Raw genomic sequence first — 20,254 nt, 5'->3', positions numbered from 1 at the left:
TGTGACTAAAGTAGATTATTAGTCACGGTAATGAGGTATTACGCAACCAGACAATAAACATGTATGACAATAACAAAAGTTGAAGTTCCGCTCTCCAACGACACTGGGTATGGTCGCTGCACTTTAACAAACACTGTCATTGCGGCTTTCCAATATCGAGATATTGATTCGGTGTAAGTGTCGATGATGCTGTTTTGCTCATTGCGTCATTATCATGTACTGAATAGAACATGTGTGTGCGTTCACTTGTAATTATCGAACACATGCGATATACTCACAAACCTCATTGTAAGCTCTGTTGGCAACATGGACTGTTCGAATGTCACATGGAGTAAAACTATACTTCCTGTGAAAGTATAATAAGGCCACATTATATAAATTTCTTGTTTCTTTTTTTAAAAAAAAAAAGTAGTGCTAATAGTGTTAATTTTTTAAAAAAAGGGTAGGGAGGGCGGATTTTTAAATAATTTATTTTTTCTGATTTTCTATACAGTGTTACTCGAAAACTTGGAATGCCGGAAGCTGAGGCGGATTTCGAAGCCTGCCGACTGTATACGCGCAGAGTTAGCTGCGCAAACAATAAAAACCAATTTAGTGTCGTTTAGTAAAAAGAAAGTAGAAATTACCATTGGTTTAACATCGTTTCAATACACATTTTGGACTCCACGAATCCATGTTTCGAGTGTTCGTGTATAATATTTTATAGAGCAAATGCTATTAAAATGTCCATAAATGTATTCGCACACTCATAGCGTACGAACTGGCAGAAAAAGAAGCATGGACTTGAAAACAGTGTTTGACTAAAAAACTACACTACCACTATACACAATCCTATCTCCCCTTAAAGCTCTTTTAGCAATATCACATAACAAATCAGTGGATTAATATATCCATTCCTCGTTTTGGTTCACATTAGCTACCGTCATGGTGTAGATTCGTTTAGTTTCCATCGCAAGCCATAGATAGATTATAACAAGCACTTGGAGTCCTTACTGTCTGATCACTTTTTATACGCTCCGTGCCGATTGCAGGGAAGACAGATGTTTGACATTAAACACACACACGCACGCACGCACGCACGCACGTACGCACGCACGCACGCACACGCACACGCGCACACACACACACACACACACATGAGCAGATCGGAATAATAATACGGATTATAACTTCATTCTAAAACGATGCTACAGTAACCGTCTCTCTGGCTGAGCTTCACCGCACATTGGTCAGCGCCCGCTCCTTCGACCGTGATGGACGAAGGAACTGGGCTCCTGTCCATATTAGCAGAATTTCTTCACCTAAACAGTCGGGAGGCCGGATGCCCATCATATGCCATTTGTTTAAAAATATCCATGGTATTCCTTGTCTGATCGTAAACAAATATCCCAGCAGTGTAGTTCTTTTCGGATGCTTGGATGGTATAGTTACTGATCCAATTTGATCCTATTTCTGTGTTTTTAACCTGATATTTAATCATGTTACATGAAAATATGATGTCTACAGGCACGTAGCCATTTGTTTCAGTACGGAAGATTGCAAAGCTTTATATTTAGGTAATTCTGAGTGTTGGTTCAGCTGTGATAGCAAATATCTTAAGAAAATTTTGGTAGCTATGGTAGCTACAATGGTTTATTATTTATGATAATAAAAACACACAGTTGATTTATTTGAATTCGTAAACAAAAAACGATGACTTTGCCTTTGGTAGAGAAATCTGAAAATTTTCTTACGTAAAAAACCCTTATTTCACCTATTTACCCAAGTACACAGCAAATGCCCGTGTGTATTCCTTATGTAACGAAATTCCGTTGGTATCCTCAAAACAGTTTCGGCCCAATAGTGTTTTCAGGCTGCATGCGACGCAGAGATTACATCTTCCTTGCTGTAACTCGCATTTGATGGTGTAAACCTACACGTGTTATTTGTCATCATTCTCTGGATGGTCAATTAATGAATTTATAACAGGTATAATTAGTAGTAACACAACTTCGGTTACTCAACAAAGGTTCCCATTTGGCATTTCTCCTGTCTGGAGTAAATACTCAACATTATAAATTAAGGTTTGTAAGGGCAAATGTATTGTATGTTATGTAATATGTGCATGTAAGTGATGCAAGAGGGTTTATCAGCTGAGTTACAAAAACAAACATCGATCAAAGGATTAACCGATAACTCACTGATTGATTGATTACTTTTATCTTCTAGCGGATTTGTCAAAAGGCAGAGTGTGTAGATGACAACACCCTGTCGTAAAGTGTGAGTGCGAAAACAACATCCTCCCTTCAAAGAATTAACCACCCTTGCGTTGATTGATTGATTGCTCATTATTGGTTAACTAATTACTTAGAATAGTGGACATCATACAATTAGTTGCCAGGTGTGCTATCTTGGGAGACCAATCAGAGGTTTATCTGGTTTTCACCAACGAAAGACGTGAAACGATGTGTTACTTTTTCGCAAATGAGACAGTTGTAAGACACGCGACACAGAGCAGGATTACTTACCAGCTGCAGATGAATGGAATACGATTTCTTTTACGTGGATATTGATGGATACATTCCTGACAAAATTAGTCTGTTTTACATTCATGTTTTGCATTTTGTTTTAATTTATTTGTTGTAGCATTCAGCAGAATCTGTATGGCAGAAAAAACACACTAGATCGCGTATGTGTGTGAAATAAGATCCACATTGGCATTCTATACAATGTATAAATGTTGCTGTTATGTTAGAAATTTACTATGAGTATAAGCAGACCGTGTGTTCTTTTATTAATTTTCAGAATCATACAAGTATGACAATAAACTAACTAGGGTTATGAGACAAAATATAGAGACGTTTTCCGTCCTAATAGTTTTTCACCATTTCTGCCACGGGCAGATGATTAACCTTCAAAGTGTTTCATTTGTTTTCATAATACATTTGGAATGAAGTAAAAATGACTTCACCTCAGTTGATCTGTCTATAATTAAACTATCAATGGCGCTTACGGACTGCGCAGCAGAGGTCACGAACCAGTCACGAATTCTGGGATATCATCCGGGTACTCACTGGAGAAAAACAATAACAAAAGTTTACACCAGTGCCCCTTTAAAATTTCGAATGCAGAGGGCATCATGTACTTTACAGTAGCTAAATCCTCTCTACTTCTTAATCTGAGGACAAATTCGTTAAAAATAGACTGCATGTGTTCCTCCCTTAGCGTGGACAACGCGGAATGGATTTCAGATTCTATCTCTGTCAGTATCGCCATCTCTGGTTGTTATCTCGACAAGGAGACACAAGTTATCTCCCTTATATTTTTCTCCCACTGCCTGGCTGCCGCCAATACTGAAAATATTCTCATGATTTAAATGTGGGAAACACGCATCGGGCACGTTTGGGGTGAGTTATCGGGTTTAATACCGTTAACAATAGTCCTGGGGTTTTTTTCAGCTTACTGTGGGAGGAAAATCCTAAGTAATACAGATCTCAGACGTTTTCAGCTTGAAACGTAAACCTGAATAAATAGTCGGGGCGACGAGTGATTTGAACCCACGATCATTGGTTCCTGGAGTGCACAAGGGAGGCAACCCTGCACTGCAAAGTCCTATAGGACTGAGACACTCGTGTCCCTAAGCAAACCATGGACGGCACAGGAGTGTGTACAGGTACAGTTTACTAAGTGTACACAGGCGATGCACGCAGTTGAAACACCTGACTGCAACGTGCTCTGCAGTGTTAGATGATTCTTTCACCACGCGCATCTTATGTTTTTTTCCACGACATCTAGATCTGCACGTGCAACGGCTTGTTTCATTTCTATATGGGCGTGACTGTTTGTGTTTGGTTCGTCATCAGCTTTAATCTTTTTATGTCAGACAATGAACCCAAAACTACATTTTTGTGAAAATAATACACTGGAGCACTAACCGCGCCCAAATGCATTACATGTATAAGTCACAAACACATTCTCTGTCGGTCTGTCTTCATGATATAATTGGTATTCGCTCTGCACGTGCGAAATCTCTCGCGTAAATGTCTTGTGCCAAACAGTACGTACAACCCATCACAGGCTTCAGCCTTGTCAGTCGTTGTTATTTTACCTTAAACACAAATGTTTTACTCCTATCAGCTGAATCCCATTCCATCATTATACACAAGTGTTACCCGAAGTGTTAACGTTACACTCACAACACACCAACCGCAATATTGCGTCTCCAATTGCCGAACTGTTTATGTTACATACATTCACAACATACCAATCGCAATATTGTATCTCGAATTACCGATGTCATTCCATGCATATTTAACGATTTTTTCCGAATGTAAGGGGTCAAGTGAGAAGTTCCAAACCAGAAACACACGCTTCTTTAACATATTTATTACCGATCTTTGTGGATATATTATTACAAATCATGACATGACCAGGCTTAAAAACTATTTTCAATCATAGCGCTTTGTATTCACACTGGAGGAAGAAACTCTTTTTATCGTATTTAATGACTATCATTAGGTATCTATTATTAATTATTATGTTATTACGTGAAGGGCACGTAGCTTAATGATACGGTAGTTTGCAGTCTTTCTTGATAACAAATGGTTAAACAAGTGCTCAAAGTGAACTTAAAGTGCCCAAAAAAGTGTTTAAAGCGCCCCATAAATATTTGCAGCTATTCCGTATTTGGGTCGTCTGGGACACATCCATCTTGGTGACGTGCGAACTAATGTCATGAACACACCGTTGATTATCTAGTTTAGTATAGCCTTTTTGTAACGAATTTTGATTCGTCTAGCTCAGGTAATGCATCACAACAGGCTGGAAACATGGCTGACTGAATAATCCAAGATGACATAACTACAGACATAACTTGACTCGCCAACACATGACATACTAGTATTTGGAGAACCTTGGTTGGTTGGTTTTTGTTTGTTTCTTTCTTTGTTGGTTGGTTGGTTGGTTTGTTTGCTTGTCAGCAATTTTCCAGGTATGTAACAGCTCTCGGAAATATTCCAACTGTATGGGAGTGGTCTGTAATCCAGTGATTGACAAATCAACCTACACAACTGGGATACGATGACATATGTCAACCATGTCAGCAAGCCTAACCACCTGTCAGTCGACGCTTACGACAAGAATGGGTTCATGAAGACCGGTTCTTACCCGGATCTATTTTTTTTTAAATACACGTAGTGTTTTTTGTAAGGGAAGACGGGTATATTTTCATTTATTTTGTTAGATTTGAAGCAAGACTAGCAGCGTCCAAATAAACTGGTTAGTATATATCTTTAGCTGACATGTGCTATGCTCATGGTACAACGCACTCAGGTAAGCCTGCTTCTATTGACAGGTATGCCGAAATACTCGTAAACTATATAGTAAACACACACGGTGTTCTCGGTGGCCATGTAACGTGACTGAAACTCATTAGCGCTGCTACTGTTAGTTGATACATCTTTGATTAATATCATATTCCTGGTCCACGCGACCTCACGATCCAACAATGCGATGACGTAATCAGCCCGAGGGTAGCGTTCTAATCCTACGCGACAATCAGACCGTCACGTGACTACACAGTTCGGGAGCCCGTCGCCAAGGACGCTATAGCGGCGAACCTCAGCTCGGACCACGATGTAAACCTACTGCTTGGGAGACCCACGGAAACATGGCTACGGTGAAGGCTGTCGCCCCTCGGGAACCCGAGAAACAGACTCAGGGGGACGGGGCCAAAGGGGACGGGAAACGTAGGGTGAGGATCCGTCATTCATCTGACTCTCAAGCCTATATCCGGGGCCCCCGACACCCGTGGGAGGTAAGTCGCCAGTGCTGTGAAAACTTTTCAATGGGATATGGTTACATGAACATGTAATATCTTCAAGTTTTTATTTGTATTATAAGAATCAAATATATCCATATCTATTTCAAATCTTATAGTTTACAAGCAACAACCTGTCCAGTGTGATTAAAGATTATTTATATAAAATTTATTTACATGTAACTTATCTAATCATAACATATACAGATCCTGTACACGTATGTATGTATGTCGTATGTATGTATGTATGTATGTATGTATGTATGTATGTATGTATGTATGTATGTATGTATGTATGTATGTATGTATGTATGTGCACGCGCGTGTGCATGTACGTGTGCATGTACGTGCGTATGTGCGTGCGTGCGTCTGTATAGCATCTGTAAATGTTATGATTAGATAAGTAACTGTATCAACATCAATATGCAAATGTGATTGGAATAATACCTATCTACAATAATGTGTAAATGTTACGAACAGGTAAATAACTGTACATCGAATCTAACTATATAAATATCTCGCAGTGATTTAATCATATCATTCAATTCAATAATTTTTTTTTTTCATAATTTCTTTCATTACAAAAAACGTTTCATATGCATGTCCTACATTTTATGATTTAATACGTTTTGGCATTCGTTTACTTTGCGTTCAGATAAACGGGGATCAGATCAGATCAGATCAGGTAACGACAATCTACAGCTGAGTAAATGAACTCATGTATATATGCATCTCACCCCTGCTTCTGTTCTACAGATTTAGTAACACCCCGTAGTAACTTATATAGAATGTCATAGAACAGATTAACGGTTCTCGGGATGTACCATAGACTTTCTTTAGCATGACATTTTCCTTTTGTATGCCTTTATTAATTTACAAATATTTTGTAGTTACATAATAAATGTCTGCATTATCTTCCGTAAGTGTACTTTCATATATATTTATTCATATATGCTGATTAGCCGACCTGTTATTAATTCATCATAATTATCTTGACAGTTTGGCTATGTCATCGATTTCATACTGTAATCACGTTGCTGTTGGGGCATTAATTCACATTTCTATACTTTTAATATCACCTCACGGTGTTTACATTTCTTTAGAATATAACATTAATGTAACTTCTGCGTAATATGTCCCTGTGCTTATGACTTAGTAGCCTCAACCCCTAGCCACACCTTCACCCGACCCCCGAGACTGAAATAGATCGATGGGGTATACCCTACCCTCTCGATGCCTGTCTAGTTCGGTAATTGTTTGGCTTATCATGTCCAAACACTCGAAGGGTGAATTAATTCAACGCGTACAATTCGAGAGACGGGCTACACGACTGCGTAAATGTTGTCGAACACAAACATTGATATGAACCATCCCAACTTGCACCCGTAGTGCCTGCTTTTCATAGCTTTATCCTAAGGTTCTGTGACGACAGTCTTGTTAACTGTTATGATCATTTATTGGCAATTCTATACTGTAGAGTAGCGTCGTTAGATACTCATAATAACCATATATAATAGCATCCGTGATGTTTATTACCCTTTAAGGGTCACTCTAAACACAGCTTCAATACCACACAGTTGTAAGTGGTCATAATTGTGGCTGGACAGTGTCCCTGCGCTTAAGGTAAACAAGCTTGACATGATATCAATATCCGCAGGCACAGATACATTGAGAAAGCGTCAAATATTTGCAAAAATAACTCGCATTTATACTCATTACATGCATATTAAATTAATACAAGCGCGCATTCGTACTTATTCCAGTCGAGCTACACGTGGTCCTTTCTTTGACATACATGCACGCACACATGTGTCCGTGTATAGGTGTTAAGCTACAAAGGCAGTGTAGTCTGTATGCACTGATAAAATTACTACGTGTATTCCTTTTACTGAATTTATCTTGCGAGCTTTCATATATCACAGGGTGCTGAAGTTTTAAAATAAACAATAATGCATTTACATGACATTACTTTTACTGAGTGTAATGATGTATTGTGAATCTAAATCAACATAGGGAACTTTATTAAAAGATGTTAAGAAAAATATATCCACATTCAGCTTTAGGGAGATCACATGGTTGTAACACGCGCGCGCGCACAGAGAGAGAGAGAGAGAGAGAGAGAGAGAGAGAGTGACACACACAGTGACAAACGCATGCATACACAGAGAGAGTGAGAGAGAAAAGGTGGGGAGGATGAGAGACAGACAGACAGAGAGAATCGTAAAATAACAATTAGGAAGTTTCAACTTGAAATGCTGCGTCATTGAACCCTAGCTTATATGGCTGTTATATACTGGACAAAATAAGTTAGGGATATTGGTATTTTTATGATTGATATTTCATCAGTGTGTCAATGAATAAATAGATCATTATTCATTATTTCAAAATTTACATATAACCCTCTATTTTTGCCCAATATATTTCTAGCTAGCTTGTACAGTGAATTATGCATAGCGCTTGTATCACAGTGCACAAAGATCAGATCAGACAGCCAGCAAGTGTTCATTTAGCACCATCTGATCCACTACACAGACACGATAGGGGTGCTTGTGAATAATGCATTTGTAATTACTGTAAATCTCGCACGGTCCCACAAGTCCGTTATTTGACGTGATATGGTAAAGCATGATTATCTTTATGCATTATATAACAGTATGAGAATTAGTTACCCTTTAACACCAGTGCGTGAAATTAGAATACCTGCAGAGTGTGACCCGTTGTGTTTAGTTCAGCTGTGCATAGGTAAAACTGATGTATGGAAGGGAAAAGGGGCAACATTCGTTACAGTCTGAATGGTTTCCTCAAAAATCATTTGATGATTTTATAATGATTTAAAGATTTAAAAAATATACCTTGATTTTATCTAGCAACCTAGCTTTATGCATTACGAGATAATATTTTTAAGATAATATACCTAAAAATGAACACGAGAAAATTCTTCTGTGGCATCAAACTGATTATATTTATTCAAAGACGTATATACGTCTTTGATTTATTCAATGTCATTTTTCTAATTTGGCTTGTGATATTTTCCTGTGCACTGATTTCATAATAACTGCTAATAGAGGAAGTTCGATTAAGTAGAGTAATAGATTAAAGACCAAGTTTCAGACGTCGATTGCCATAAAAGGCGACTCAGCTTGTCGTAAGAGGCGACTAACGGGATCGGGTGGTCAGGCTCGCCGACTTGGTTGACGCATGTCATCGGTTCCCAATTGCGCAGATCGATCCTCATGTTGATGATCACTGGATTGTCTGGTCCAGACTCGATTATTTACAGACCGCCGCCATATAGCTGTAATATTGCTGAGTGCGGCGTAAAACTAAACTCACTCACTCACTCACTCAGACGTTGATAAAAGTGAAGTGAAACAATACTGCGAGCAACTGATATTTTATCACGAAATATCCCAAAACGTTAACCCCCAAAAAGATTATCAACCAACAGGCACAAGCTCAACAAACATGGGAATGTATGGTTGCTTAATATTGGTCATGAGATCATACTAATACACAACATCTCGGATGTTAATGGTGTAATGTTACATACGAGCAGAGGGGCGTCAAAACAGTTGAAGCGAGGGTTGTAGTGTTAGCCTAGATTAAAAAACACAAGCTAGCGTGGTAACAGAGACCAGGCCCAATCATCGGATCAGGGTATTATACTGCACGTATTGTCGGTAGATCGGATCCCAGTCAACCGTTAATTTTCGATCGGGATTATTATAAGTGTCGTGGATAAAGTATTGTCCAGATCTGACCTACAGCGCTACGGCTGTTCCGTGTGTTTTGTATAGAGTGTGTTTTATGGCGTGTTAAATACTGCTACTTGAGTCTTCTCACGATCTACTGTTTTGACATGATGCCAGGGCTACCTGTTATCGTGTTGTATGCCTGATAAGGGACATCTATACTAAGGACGTAAGACAGGTGTATTGTACAGTGTGATAAGACTCCCAGTCCATGAACTGCACCATTTTCCCTTCCATCCATCTCTTGCAGCAATGGTCAAGTCCCAAATGTAGCAACTCCAGATTTCCCCAGGTTCTGAATTTACCATCTCGCTGAGGCTACTTTGCAATTTATAAGGAATTATTTGTTTCTATGCTAAACTTTAGTCTATCATGTGAACTGCTAGTATCTTGAATCGCTCAATAACAACATGGCCCTCTCGTACTTGTCTGTCTCCTTGACTCCAGATAATATATTAAGACAGGAGTCCTCAACCCTTGAATGATTTGGCAAGCCTAGATTAAGCATTGTTTCGGCATTGCTTTGATCTGACATTTTGTAGGTATTTACTTTAGGATATATCTTTAAAAGAGAAAACTCACCTCATTTTCCAAACTTAAAGCTTCAGATACTACGATACATCATAACTCTTTAAACATATTGTTTTCATATGTGTTATGCTATGTCTGTCTATAGAAATTACATAAATTAGGTAGTAACCACTTCTTGTCTAACAAATACATGTTGTTTATGGAACAACTATTTCTTAATTCCAGTTTTAGTTTGTTTTAGTTTTTTTTATTTATTTTTTTTTTGGCAAAACAAAATACTGTATTTTTCTGTATGATGCTAAATAGAAAGCGAAATTAGAGCAAAATTTGGAAATAGTTACATATGTTTTGCTTAATGAGATTTATTTTGTTTATAAAAGTCCACGCACGCAGTATGTGAAGCATAGGCATGTGTAGTGAGTGAGTGAGTTTGGTTTTACGCCTCTTTTAGCAATATCCCAGCGATATCACGGCGGGCGACACCAGAAAATGCGCCTCACACATTGTACCCATGTGGGGAATCGAACCCGGGTCTTCGGCGTGACGAGCGAACGCTTTAACCACTAGGTTACTCCACCGCCCCATAGGCATGTGTATGTCATAGGTAACAATTATGTTGTATTTAGGATTCCACTTTCTTAGCATAGTAACGATTCTGGTCCGTGTTACCTTTCTCATTTTGTCTTGACACGCAAAAGACCGTGTTCCATTCTGGGCAGCAGTTGTTTGTACAGTTATTAAACGTCCATTCGGCAATATTCCAGCTAGTGGTCTGTAAATAATCCGGCCCAAACCAGACAGAGCAGTTGACATATGCGACGTTACGTGCCGCCGAGGTCAGTGTAACATTATTATCACGTCGCCAATCCTAATCATCCAATCCACTTAGTCGGTGACTACAAGCACCAATCTACCCGTTTACTCCCAGGGCCCTTGCGTAAGGATTGGGTTATCCACGAAACCGTTGTTATGCAATGCTGAAAATGTCGCAAAGTCGCCTACCGTAGCAACGTTTTGGCTTGTCACATCGATCCGACTGAGCTAACGTAACACTTACAGGTCTCCCGGCAAAACCAAACACCATGATCAATAATAATTTCTACCTGCTTTGTTTCGGGTATTGATTTGAAAGAACCTAGATATACTCTTGTACTGTTATATCATGCGTGTGGATATATTTGGTTGAATACTTGTGACCACGTACACATATTAAAACCAGACGTGTGTTAAAAACCAACGTTGCTCGCAGTTTTATTGCCTTGAACACGAGAGGAATGGATGCTTGTGAAAGGTAATCAATCGTGTCTCGGTCAATAAGTAATCAATGGCCGTTTGCATTATGTTTCTATGTCCACTGAGACACGTTAATTGTCGACGAAGAATGATACCAGTCGTTTGACATTTTTATGTTGGTTTAGTTGTTGCTCAACACAGTCAGTAATATTCCAGCTATATGGCGGCGGTCTGTAATAACCGAACGTGGTCCAGACGGTTCAGTGAGCAACATCACGAGCATCGATCTACGCAACTGGGATACGATGACGTATGTCAGCCAATAGGACAAATATTTAAGGATAACAACTTCTATATTGTGTGATTGCGACGTTTCGATAGATTCTTGTACCCTTGTCAAGCAGGAATCAACGGTACAAGAATCTGTCTCGAAACGTCGCAATCACGCAATAATGAAGTTGTTATCCGTAACAATTTGTCCTATTTGTACAGCTCAACTTCTAAAACACTCAAACAAGTATATCAGCCAAGTCAGAGAGCCTGCCCACCCAATCTCGTTAGTCCCCTTTCAAGATAATCATCTGTTGTCGAAGACCAGTTCTAACATGGATCTTCGTAGAGCAAAATTAAAGTGATAGTGATAATTAAAGACCAACAAAATAACAGTCCACGCAATGCGATGTTAATATTACAGCTGTTTTAAGTCTATGTTAAGTAAGTTAAGTTACGATCATCTCGGGATTACGATCGCGTTGAGAGACGGGGCCCTGCAGGTGTCTGACTATTACGTGCATCGCGTGCACTCGTTACATACTGGGTAATAATAACGGAACATCACTGTCTGGAGCTTGTGCAGTGGCTTGCACCCCAGCATCCAGTGTCAAACTGGATGTTTGGGTCAATACATATACTTGTACATACCTTGTTGAGCATACGATTGATATCTTACACTGCATGCATTGTTAAAAACGTATAACACTAAACATATCCATTTAAACATACTATATTATTAATTATATTAATTCTGTTTAACATGTAGGTTACTAACCATCTACTAATTAGACCAATAACTAGTCTGTTGTCTTTGTTTTGTATATGTGTTAAATCAACACGAAGTCAGCAATATTCCAGTTTTTTTTAAATAATCAAGTCTGGTCCATACAAACGAATGATCGAAGTCATGCAACTCAGCGAAACTGATCTCTCACTTCACGTAGTGGCAATGTGCTTCGAATGTCTAGGCATGCATCCCATTCACGACAGAAGTATCCATTTTATATACATACATAAGTATACAACTGCAAGGAGCAATGTTCATTGTCTGTGTTGTCTTGTGTATTGTACCTGAGAGCAATGTTCATTGTCTGTGTTGTCTTGTGTATTGTACCTGAGAGCAATGTTCATTGTCTGTGTTGTCTTGTGTATTGTACCTGAGAGCAATGTTCATTGTCTGTGTTGTCTTGTGTATTGTACCTGAGAGCAATGTTCATTGTCTGTGTTGTCTTGTGTATTGTACCTGAGAGCAATGTTCGTTGTCTGTGTTGTCTTGTGTATTGTACCTGAGAGCAATGTTAAATTCATTTTTTCCGATAAAGTGCTAAACTGAAAAGTGCATACTGGTACCTCGGTGATACTGCCAGTTTTATTTCATCAGTGAATATAATGGTACGTACTGACTGATTTACGTCAGAAATACTGATTTACGCACGCCTGCACCCCGCCCACCCAACGCGAATCCGCCAGTGGATACGTGCATATATCTTAGTCGAATACCGTATAAGAAATAAAATCTGTAGTCCTAGGAGTTCGTTATAACCGGAGTTTACTGTATTAAACATCCATCGGCATAAACTGTTAATTACTGTGGCTATGTGGGATATACATGAAATACTACAAGATGAATAAACAGGAGATATCCCAGCTGGAGATACTGAATGTATTTCGATAATCTATAAACCGTTCCTTGTTCCCGTACAGAACCGGAAGACCCTGAGTGAACACTATGAAGGTCCAGTTTCCGGTCGGGAGAGTTGGTGGAGGTGCTACATCCGGGTGAGTGTACTTGATGTGACATGACGCCATAATGGCTGTCAACATGCCTGGAGTTGTGCCACAGGTACAAATGCATTTAATTATACCCAGGGTGATCATTACGTTACCTGGACACTTCAGTAAAGGTAATGGATGTGAAGTCTCGAAAGGTTTGCTTCAATTCAATCAAAACTCAAGGTGGCCCACTCACGGTACTGTAGCCCACTCTTTGGCGTCACAGTTCGTTCCGTTGCTTGGTAAAGCCAGAAATTCTTCGTCATTGGTTCAAATTCTGATTCGCCCCGATCATCACCATATTTTTCTATGCATGTCAGCACTCCAACCGCGCTTTTGGGTTTCATCAAAGAGGTAAATATTAGACACCTGCATCACATCTAGCTTTCCCTCTGCATTGACAGACCCACTGCAGTGTAACTCGAAGGCTGTTGGTGGCTTTTTGGATAGCTTCATTCGTGCTGGAGTATGCTTTCAATGGTTCTAACTTTTAGTACCAATTTTCCTATAATGACACATTACGTTGGATATCGACATCAACACTAATCATTAACCACAAAAGATCATATGGTGATTCCTAAGCAGAAATCTGCATTGGAACTGAAACACTATAGCTTCACCAGTTCATGTGACTAGTCACTATTATTTTAATCTGTACTGTTAGGCAGCATGCATGACGTTCATGTAAATTCTGCTTGAATTACGATAGAATACCAAGGTTTCCATTAACAATAAAAATATCACACAAGGCATGTGAGAACATCTTCTGTAGCCCTTTTAGTAGTAAATAAGGTAGGGGGGCGGGGGTTTATAAATTGTAAAGACCAAATGTTCCTTCACAGCTGCATGAACCATCTCTGTCAATCATTCTCCAGGAGACGCCTAAACCAGGAAGCTATCAGTCCACATCCTTCGTAGATGAACTGAAGCAGCGCCCAAACACGTACAGGTTCAAGTCCGATGGCAGGAAGGTCGACCCGCACCCTCACGGGAAAGGTGCCACCCTCTTACCTGGAGCCTACGAGTTCCCAGACTTTATTCATGGGTGAGTTACTTAAACCGAGGAGTTTCTAAACTGACGGAATAAAGGAACTACACTCCAAGGTTTCTACATGTGAAACAAACAAGAATTTCATATGTATTTGGCACGGGTATCACAGATGAATATTGAGTTTGAAGCTGTCAGTGTTAAGGTGACATGTATCTGCCATTATATTACCGTTTGTAATCTTTCGGTCAAATTCAATTTTCAAGTACGTTCATTGTTCTCCACGGCTGCATGTATTGATATTTGGAATATGGGTGACATTTCTGTTTTTCTTTTGTTTTTTGTTGTTGTTTCATCAATATGATATACATGTACTTGTAATTAATGAGTTATGCAATAGTTGGTTTCCATGGTTGCTGTTTTAGGTCTGAAAAGAAACCTGCTACTTACAACTTCAAGGCTGCAGGACGAGACGCCTTTGATGTCCTCAATTTTGGTCTAAAGGACAAAGTATGACGTGTTTTCTTTTAACTGTTAACCAACATCAGTAATTTGTCATCATTCCTTGAAACACTGTAAAGCTTCTAAATTAATATCATAAGATATATATGATGAGCACCTTCCTCCTTTCTGTCTCAGGATGTGAACGTCTCTCCTACAGCATACGGCACCGAGCAGTACATGACCATCTCGGGCGAGAAAGCCCCTTCCAAGTACGTCTCCTCAATTGTCTGTTATATAGTGTTGTACTCGCTGCTAATCATTGCAGCTGCATTTAGGGGCATACAACATCTATACACCGTTATTTCCTTTTGTAACATATTATTAACATATAACGAATCAACTTAACATTTAATAAATGCAAAGTTAAGACAAAGAAAGCTTATTGTTTTGAGTTGTTAGCAAATGTACAGCAGTAGGATGGTGGTTCGAAAGCTGATGGTAGAAACTAACGAATATAAAATGCTATTTGTTGATATCAATTGTTTGTATTCCAGGCACTTTATGTTCAAGTCTCAGTCCAGAAGGTTTCCCACCACCTACTTCCGGCCTGTAAGTACATTTCTGTGAGTGAGTGTAGTTTTACGCCTCTTTTAGCAATAGTCCAGCTATATCGCTACGGGCTACAGTAGAAATGGCCTGTAAGTACATTTCTCTGAGTGAGTGAGTGTAGTTTTATGCCGCTTTTGGCTACAGCAGAAATTGGCGTCACACATTGTACACATGTGGGGAATCGAGACCGGGTTTTCGGCTTGACGAGCAAACGCGTTAACCACTAGGCTACCCCACCGCCCCATGCATCTCTGGTGTGACGAAATGCCATTGCGTACACCTGCCTGAAGGGGCAGTTGAGTATCTAAACTTACTTAGTAGTCGTGAAGAAGAATGCCTTGCAGATAATTGTAAAGCACATCAATTAACAGCGACATTAACGGTCATCTGGATCAGGTGAAACAGTCTCTCCTTGACTCTTTCATACAGGGGCTGTGTGGTAGCAAAAGGGTTAAAACGTTCTCTCGTCTTGCTGAAGACTCAAGGTTTCGGTCTTCACATGGGTGCAATATGTGAAGCTCATACCTGGTGTCACCCGCTGAGATATTACTAACAAGCGAAAGCTTTAACCACTAGGCTCCCCTACCGCCCTTGTTTTGTTGAGCACTATGTAGAGAAATGATATTCCGAGAAAAATTACCTTTCGTGAATACTTGTTAAATGATTGTATTGCGCGTGGTCTTTTTTGCAGAGAGAGGGACCAGGGCCTGGCATGTACGATGCACTGACCCAGAACCCCCTCCCCAGCGTCTCCTCCAGTTTCAGGTCGAGGACCCCCAGGTTCTCCTCCTCCCACACAGTAAGTGTCTCATAATATGATGAGTCTCCGTGTCTCATGATACGGTGAGACCGTGTCTCGTAATATGGTGAGACCTTGTCTCATAATGTGGTGGTTCTTGTCTTGAAGACCCGAGAGGATTCGGGGTAGAATAGGTCTTTATCAACCCATGCTTGCCACATGAGGCGACTATGCTTGTCGTAAAAGGCGACTAACGGGATCGGAGGGTCAGGCTTGCTGACTTGACTGACTCACGTCATCGGTTTCAAATTACGCAAATCGATGCCTATGCTGTTGATCTCTGGATTGTCTGGTCCAGACTCTATTATTTACAGACTGTCGCGATATAAAGTGTGGCGTAAAACTATATTCAGTCACTCACTCCTCGTCTCATAATATAGTGAGTCCGTGTCATAATTTGATGGGCTCATGTTTCATAATATATTGTGGTGCCTTCATGTCTCGTACACAGTGAGACAGTGTTTCACACAGTGAGACAGTGTTTCACACATTGTGACTCAGTTTCTCTCACATATGGTGAGTCAGTATATCAAACGTGGTGAGTTAATTAGTGTTTCACATGAGGCGTGTGAAGGATGAGCCTGTATGTTCACAAGTGAACAAAGCGGCCCAGTATTTCACTCAAAGTGAGTCATTTGCTCACCAACGATGAATGCTAATCTCACCCACGGTGAGTCACTTCCTCGCCTACGGTGATTCAGTTTCTTACTCATGGTGTGCGGCGTTCTTCCATGCGATGTGTTAGTATTTCACACGGTACGGCAACATCTCACAGATGGTGATTCATTATCTCACAGAGGGTGAGTCAATATCTCAGGGTGTGCGAGACTCTCTCACATGGTGAGCCAGTATGTCAAGGTTCGACACTGACTCCCTATCCGTCTGAGTCACACTTGCTATATCAGACACTAAAATGCGATATCGCTCAGAATGGCGACGTTTGACGTTGCCCTCAATATACCCAGGTAACGATATATTTATTATCGACGTCCCAACAAGGATTATTCTTCCTATTTTCCCCACAGAAAATCCCTGGTCCAGGAACATACGACAAGACATTCCAGCACCCGATGAAACCGACAATCAGCAAGATGGGCAGGCAATACGGATTGTTCTTCACCAGCGCGTTCCAGGCGTGATTGTGTCCAAACGCTATTCCATACATCAGTTATCATTCTGTACCCCGTGCATCATTATAGAAACGGGATTCCATACGGTGTACATATGTCAAAACAGGAGTCCATACAGTGTGTACATATATCCAAACAGAACTCCATACATGTATATGTGTCCGAACAGGATTCCATACTTTGTTTATGTATCCGAATAGGATTTCATATATTGTTTATGTATCCGAATAGGATTCCGTACATTGTTTATGTATCCGAACAGGATTCCATACATTCTTGATGTATCCGAATAGGATTCCATTCATTGTCTAAGTGTGTCGAAACCGGATTCCATGTGTTTTTATATGTGTCCAAACAAATTTCCATACTTTTGTTATATGTGACCAAAGATGATTATTGGATGTGTATTGTTATATTCCCAGTTATTATTGTTTACCTTTGCTGCCTTCGGGTGCATTAGGCCAGTTCGAAACATCCACAAGTGCATGTATGCGGGGTTGAACATATTTTGGCCGAAATGGCGTTCTATTTTACTTGTTATATTGTCTATATTGTTCACTTATTTTATGTTATTGTGTCGCTTCTTTGCATTTGAGGCAGATGTTCAGCAAAGAAGGGACACCAGATTGTATTGATTGTATTTTACATTTCTTTATTTTGATGTATTCATGAAATTAACACCTTGTGAATTGAACAACCATTGCCTTCTGAATCGTTTAAGACGATGCAATGTTACAATCCATGCATAATTTAGCCATGGCTAGGTATGTCGAAACTCCGTTTGTGTCGAAATACGGATAAATTGATTTATTTGTACTTTTTCTTATGAAATTTTTATCTCAAGAGAAATGATTGTTAAATTGTAACACACTGTATACAATATCACAGCACACGCACATGCACACGCACGCACACATGTAGATAATTTTACACATACAAGCTGATAAGTATACACCTTACAGTAAATAAGAATGTTCCTTGAGATTCGCATGTGTTGGTAGTGGACCATGATAATTTATGTAAAGTTTGAACATACCTATTCATGTACACCTATCAGTATTATTCAGTTTCTAGTCTTTCACAAGTGTTTAAGGTGCGTGGTGTTTGCAGTATTCTTGTATCGGTGTATACCGTCAGCGTGACTCGAGTAGAAATGAATTGCTGTGTTGTATACAGTCGTATCGCCTTATCTTGATATCCGTTATCTCGAATCTATTGTCAGCTTTCAGAAGCCTCGGTGAATGAATACATATACATTTGGCGGCTTATCTCGAAACAGAGATAAAAGACAGCACTATCTCGAACCTTATTTTTGGTCCGAACTAACTTCACAACTGAACATTTGCATAATGTTTTCCATGTTTGCATTTGCCATATTCACAGTTTTAAGACGTGGGAATAAATTTTGAAATCACGGGCACTATTCTATTACTGGCCTTGCTCATTGGTCCTACATTGGTTGAAAACAATGTATATATTAAAGGAAATCTTTTGGATTTGTTTTGTTTTCTAAGAGTTAGCTTTGGAGGGGATGGTGTGGTGTAAACGCAATGGCACATTCTCATGTATTGTCTGGCATGGAAATAACGACCTCAGTTCTGATAACGGGATTGGTGGCCTCGTATCTGGATTATAGTTGCTGGTTGTGGCTGGTGTGAGAACCTCACATGCTGCTGCGTGGAGTTTTGTATGTTATGATAGTTTTGTGAATAAAGGGTAGGGAGGATCTACGTTCGAAACTAATGTATGGTAGGGTTTTTACCAGATTGTCATGGAGATACGATTCCCTGGACGGTCGAAGATGATATCTACATCTGTGACAGTGAGTTGGGTTTTACGTCGCTTTTAGCAATATTTAAGCAATATCACCGCGGCGGACACCAGAAATGGGCTCCACACATTGTTCCCATATGGGGAATCGAACCCCGGCCTTCGGCGTGACGAGTGAAAGTTTGTTTTCTTTTTTTTCAACTAGGCTAAACCAACCACCCATCCCACCCCGACCTACACCGGTAATCTTGCAAATGAAGGTTTATAATTAAGGCTCATATACACCTAAATGTTACAATGCATTGAGATATAAACTTTTAAATTAAAACTATTTTCGCATTAAGTTTTATTACAGGCGGGGAAAGTTTCATGAGATGTTCTATAAAGCAGTCTGTCCCCGAATGTAGATATATGCATGTTTGCTCTCTCGCCTTTATATTTTATAGGGGTCAGATATGGCCTCTGGTCTTGAGTGGCATTAAATGTTTGATGTACGGCGAAGTATACACTAAATACTATATGAAGTCAATAAATATTTATGACAGATATAATATGGTATGTCATGTTTTTTTTATAGCAACACATTTCGTCACTGCCTTGTTATACGCCCGCGCTAACCTCCGACACTCAACTACTATTGACTCACTCAACATACCCAAGAAACCAGGCTGTTTGTCGTTCTTGTCTTCTGGTTCTTGGTTTCTGGGACACAAAATAGAGCTCCGATGTCATCATAGCAACTAGATGAAGAGGGGTGTCACAGCAGATACTGTATTGGCAAATCATCTAATTGTTCTCTTAGGGCTGCTTATAGAGCTGCTGGTCTTCTATTCGGTAAACCGATGTTTTAATCAGCATCTACAGATTATGACATCACGGGGAGGGTAGACGTGTGCAAGCACAACCACTTTGGTGATATCCATCAGCCAGGCTCCAAGAATACTTATTAGCGCCATGTTTATCTTCTATTGTCCATCAGCGTATCCGGAAGGGTGACAGGAACATAACTCTGCATTTATATTGAAATAAGGGGTCATTAAAAACAATGAAAAACAAATATTATCATCCGACATACTGCGTTTTCAACGTCTACAGATTTAGATGAGTAGATGCAGTGCTAAAAAGCTTTTGAATAAGATTCATCAGTCGGGATAT

The 20,254-nt window shown here is 39.7% G+C and overlaps 1 protein-coding gene across 2 annotated transcripts; it reads left to right on the top strand.

Annotated features, from left to right (window-relative positions):
- Positions 1-5,561: 5,561 nt before the first annotated feature.
- LOC137294418 (protein STPG4-like) lies at positions 5,562-19,650 on the top strand. Of its 2 annotated transcripts, XM_067825425.1 has the most exons (9): positions 5,564-5,794; positions 6,453-6,482; positions 13,291-13,365; positions 14,235-14,404; positions 14,773-14,857; positions 14,987-15,060; positions 15,346-15,400; positions 16,092-16,199; positions 17,225-19,650. In XM_067825425.1, the coding sequence occupies exons 1-9, from the start codon at positions 5,648-5,650 to the stop codon at positions 17,336-17,338; spliced, it is 858 nt and encodes a 285-aa protein (XP_067681526.1). In that variant the 5' UTR covers positions 5,564-5,647; the 3' UTR covers positions 17,339-19,650. The 2 variants fall into 2 exon arrangements, with proteins under 2 accessions (XP_067681527.1, XP_067681526.1); XM_067825426.1 differs by lacking the exon at positions 6,453-6,482 and having other exon boundaries at positions 5,562-5,794.
- Positions 19,651-20,254: the final 604 nt, after the last annotated feature.

Source organism: Haliotis asinina, chromosome 8 (genome assembly GCF_037392515.1).
Source record: "Haliotis asinina isolate JCU_RB_2024 chromosome 8, JCU_Hal_asi_v2, whole genome shotgun sequence".
NCBI classification, from domain to species: Eukaryota; Metazoa; Mollusca; class Gastropoda; order Lepetellida; family Haliotidae; genus Haliotis; species Haliotis asinina.
Note: the sequence above shows the minus strand (reverse complement) of the source record. Positions and strands in the feature narration are given on the sequence as shown.

Excerpts from the sequence above, each read along its gene's own strand:
- LOC137294418 (XM_067825425.1), top strand. The coding sequence starts at position 5,648 with ATGGCTACGGTGAAGGCTGTCGCCCCTCGGGAACCCGAGAAACAGACT. Across the intron at positions 5,795-6,452 it reads GCCCCCGACACCCGTGGGAG|ATAAACGGGGATCAGATCAG; the intron begins GTAAGTCGCCAG and ends CTTTGCGTTCAG. Across the intron at positions 14,405-14,772 it reads TTCCCAGACTTTATTCATGG|GTCTGAAAAGAAACCTGCTA; the intron begins GTGAGTTACTTA and ends TTGCTGTTTTAG.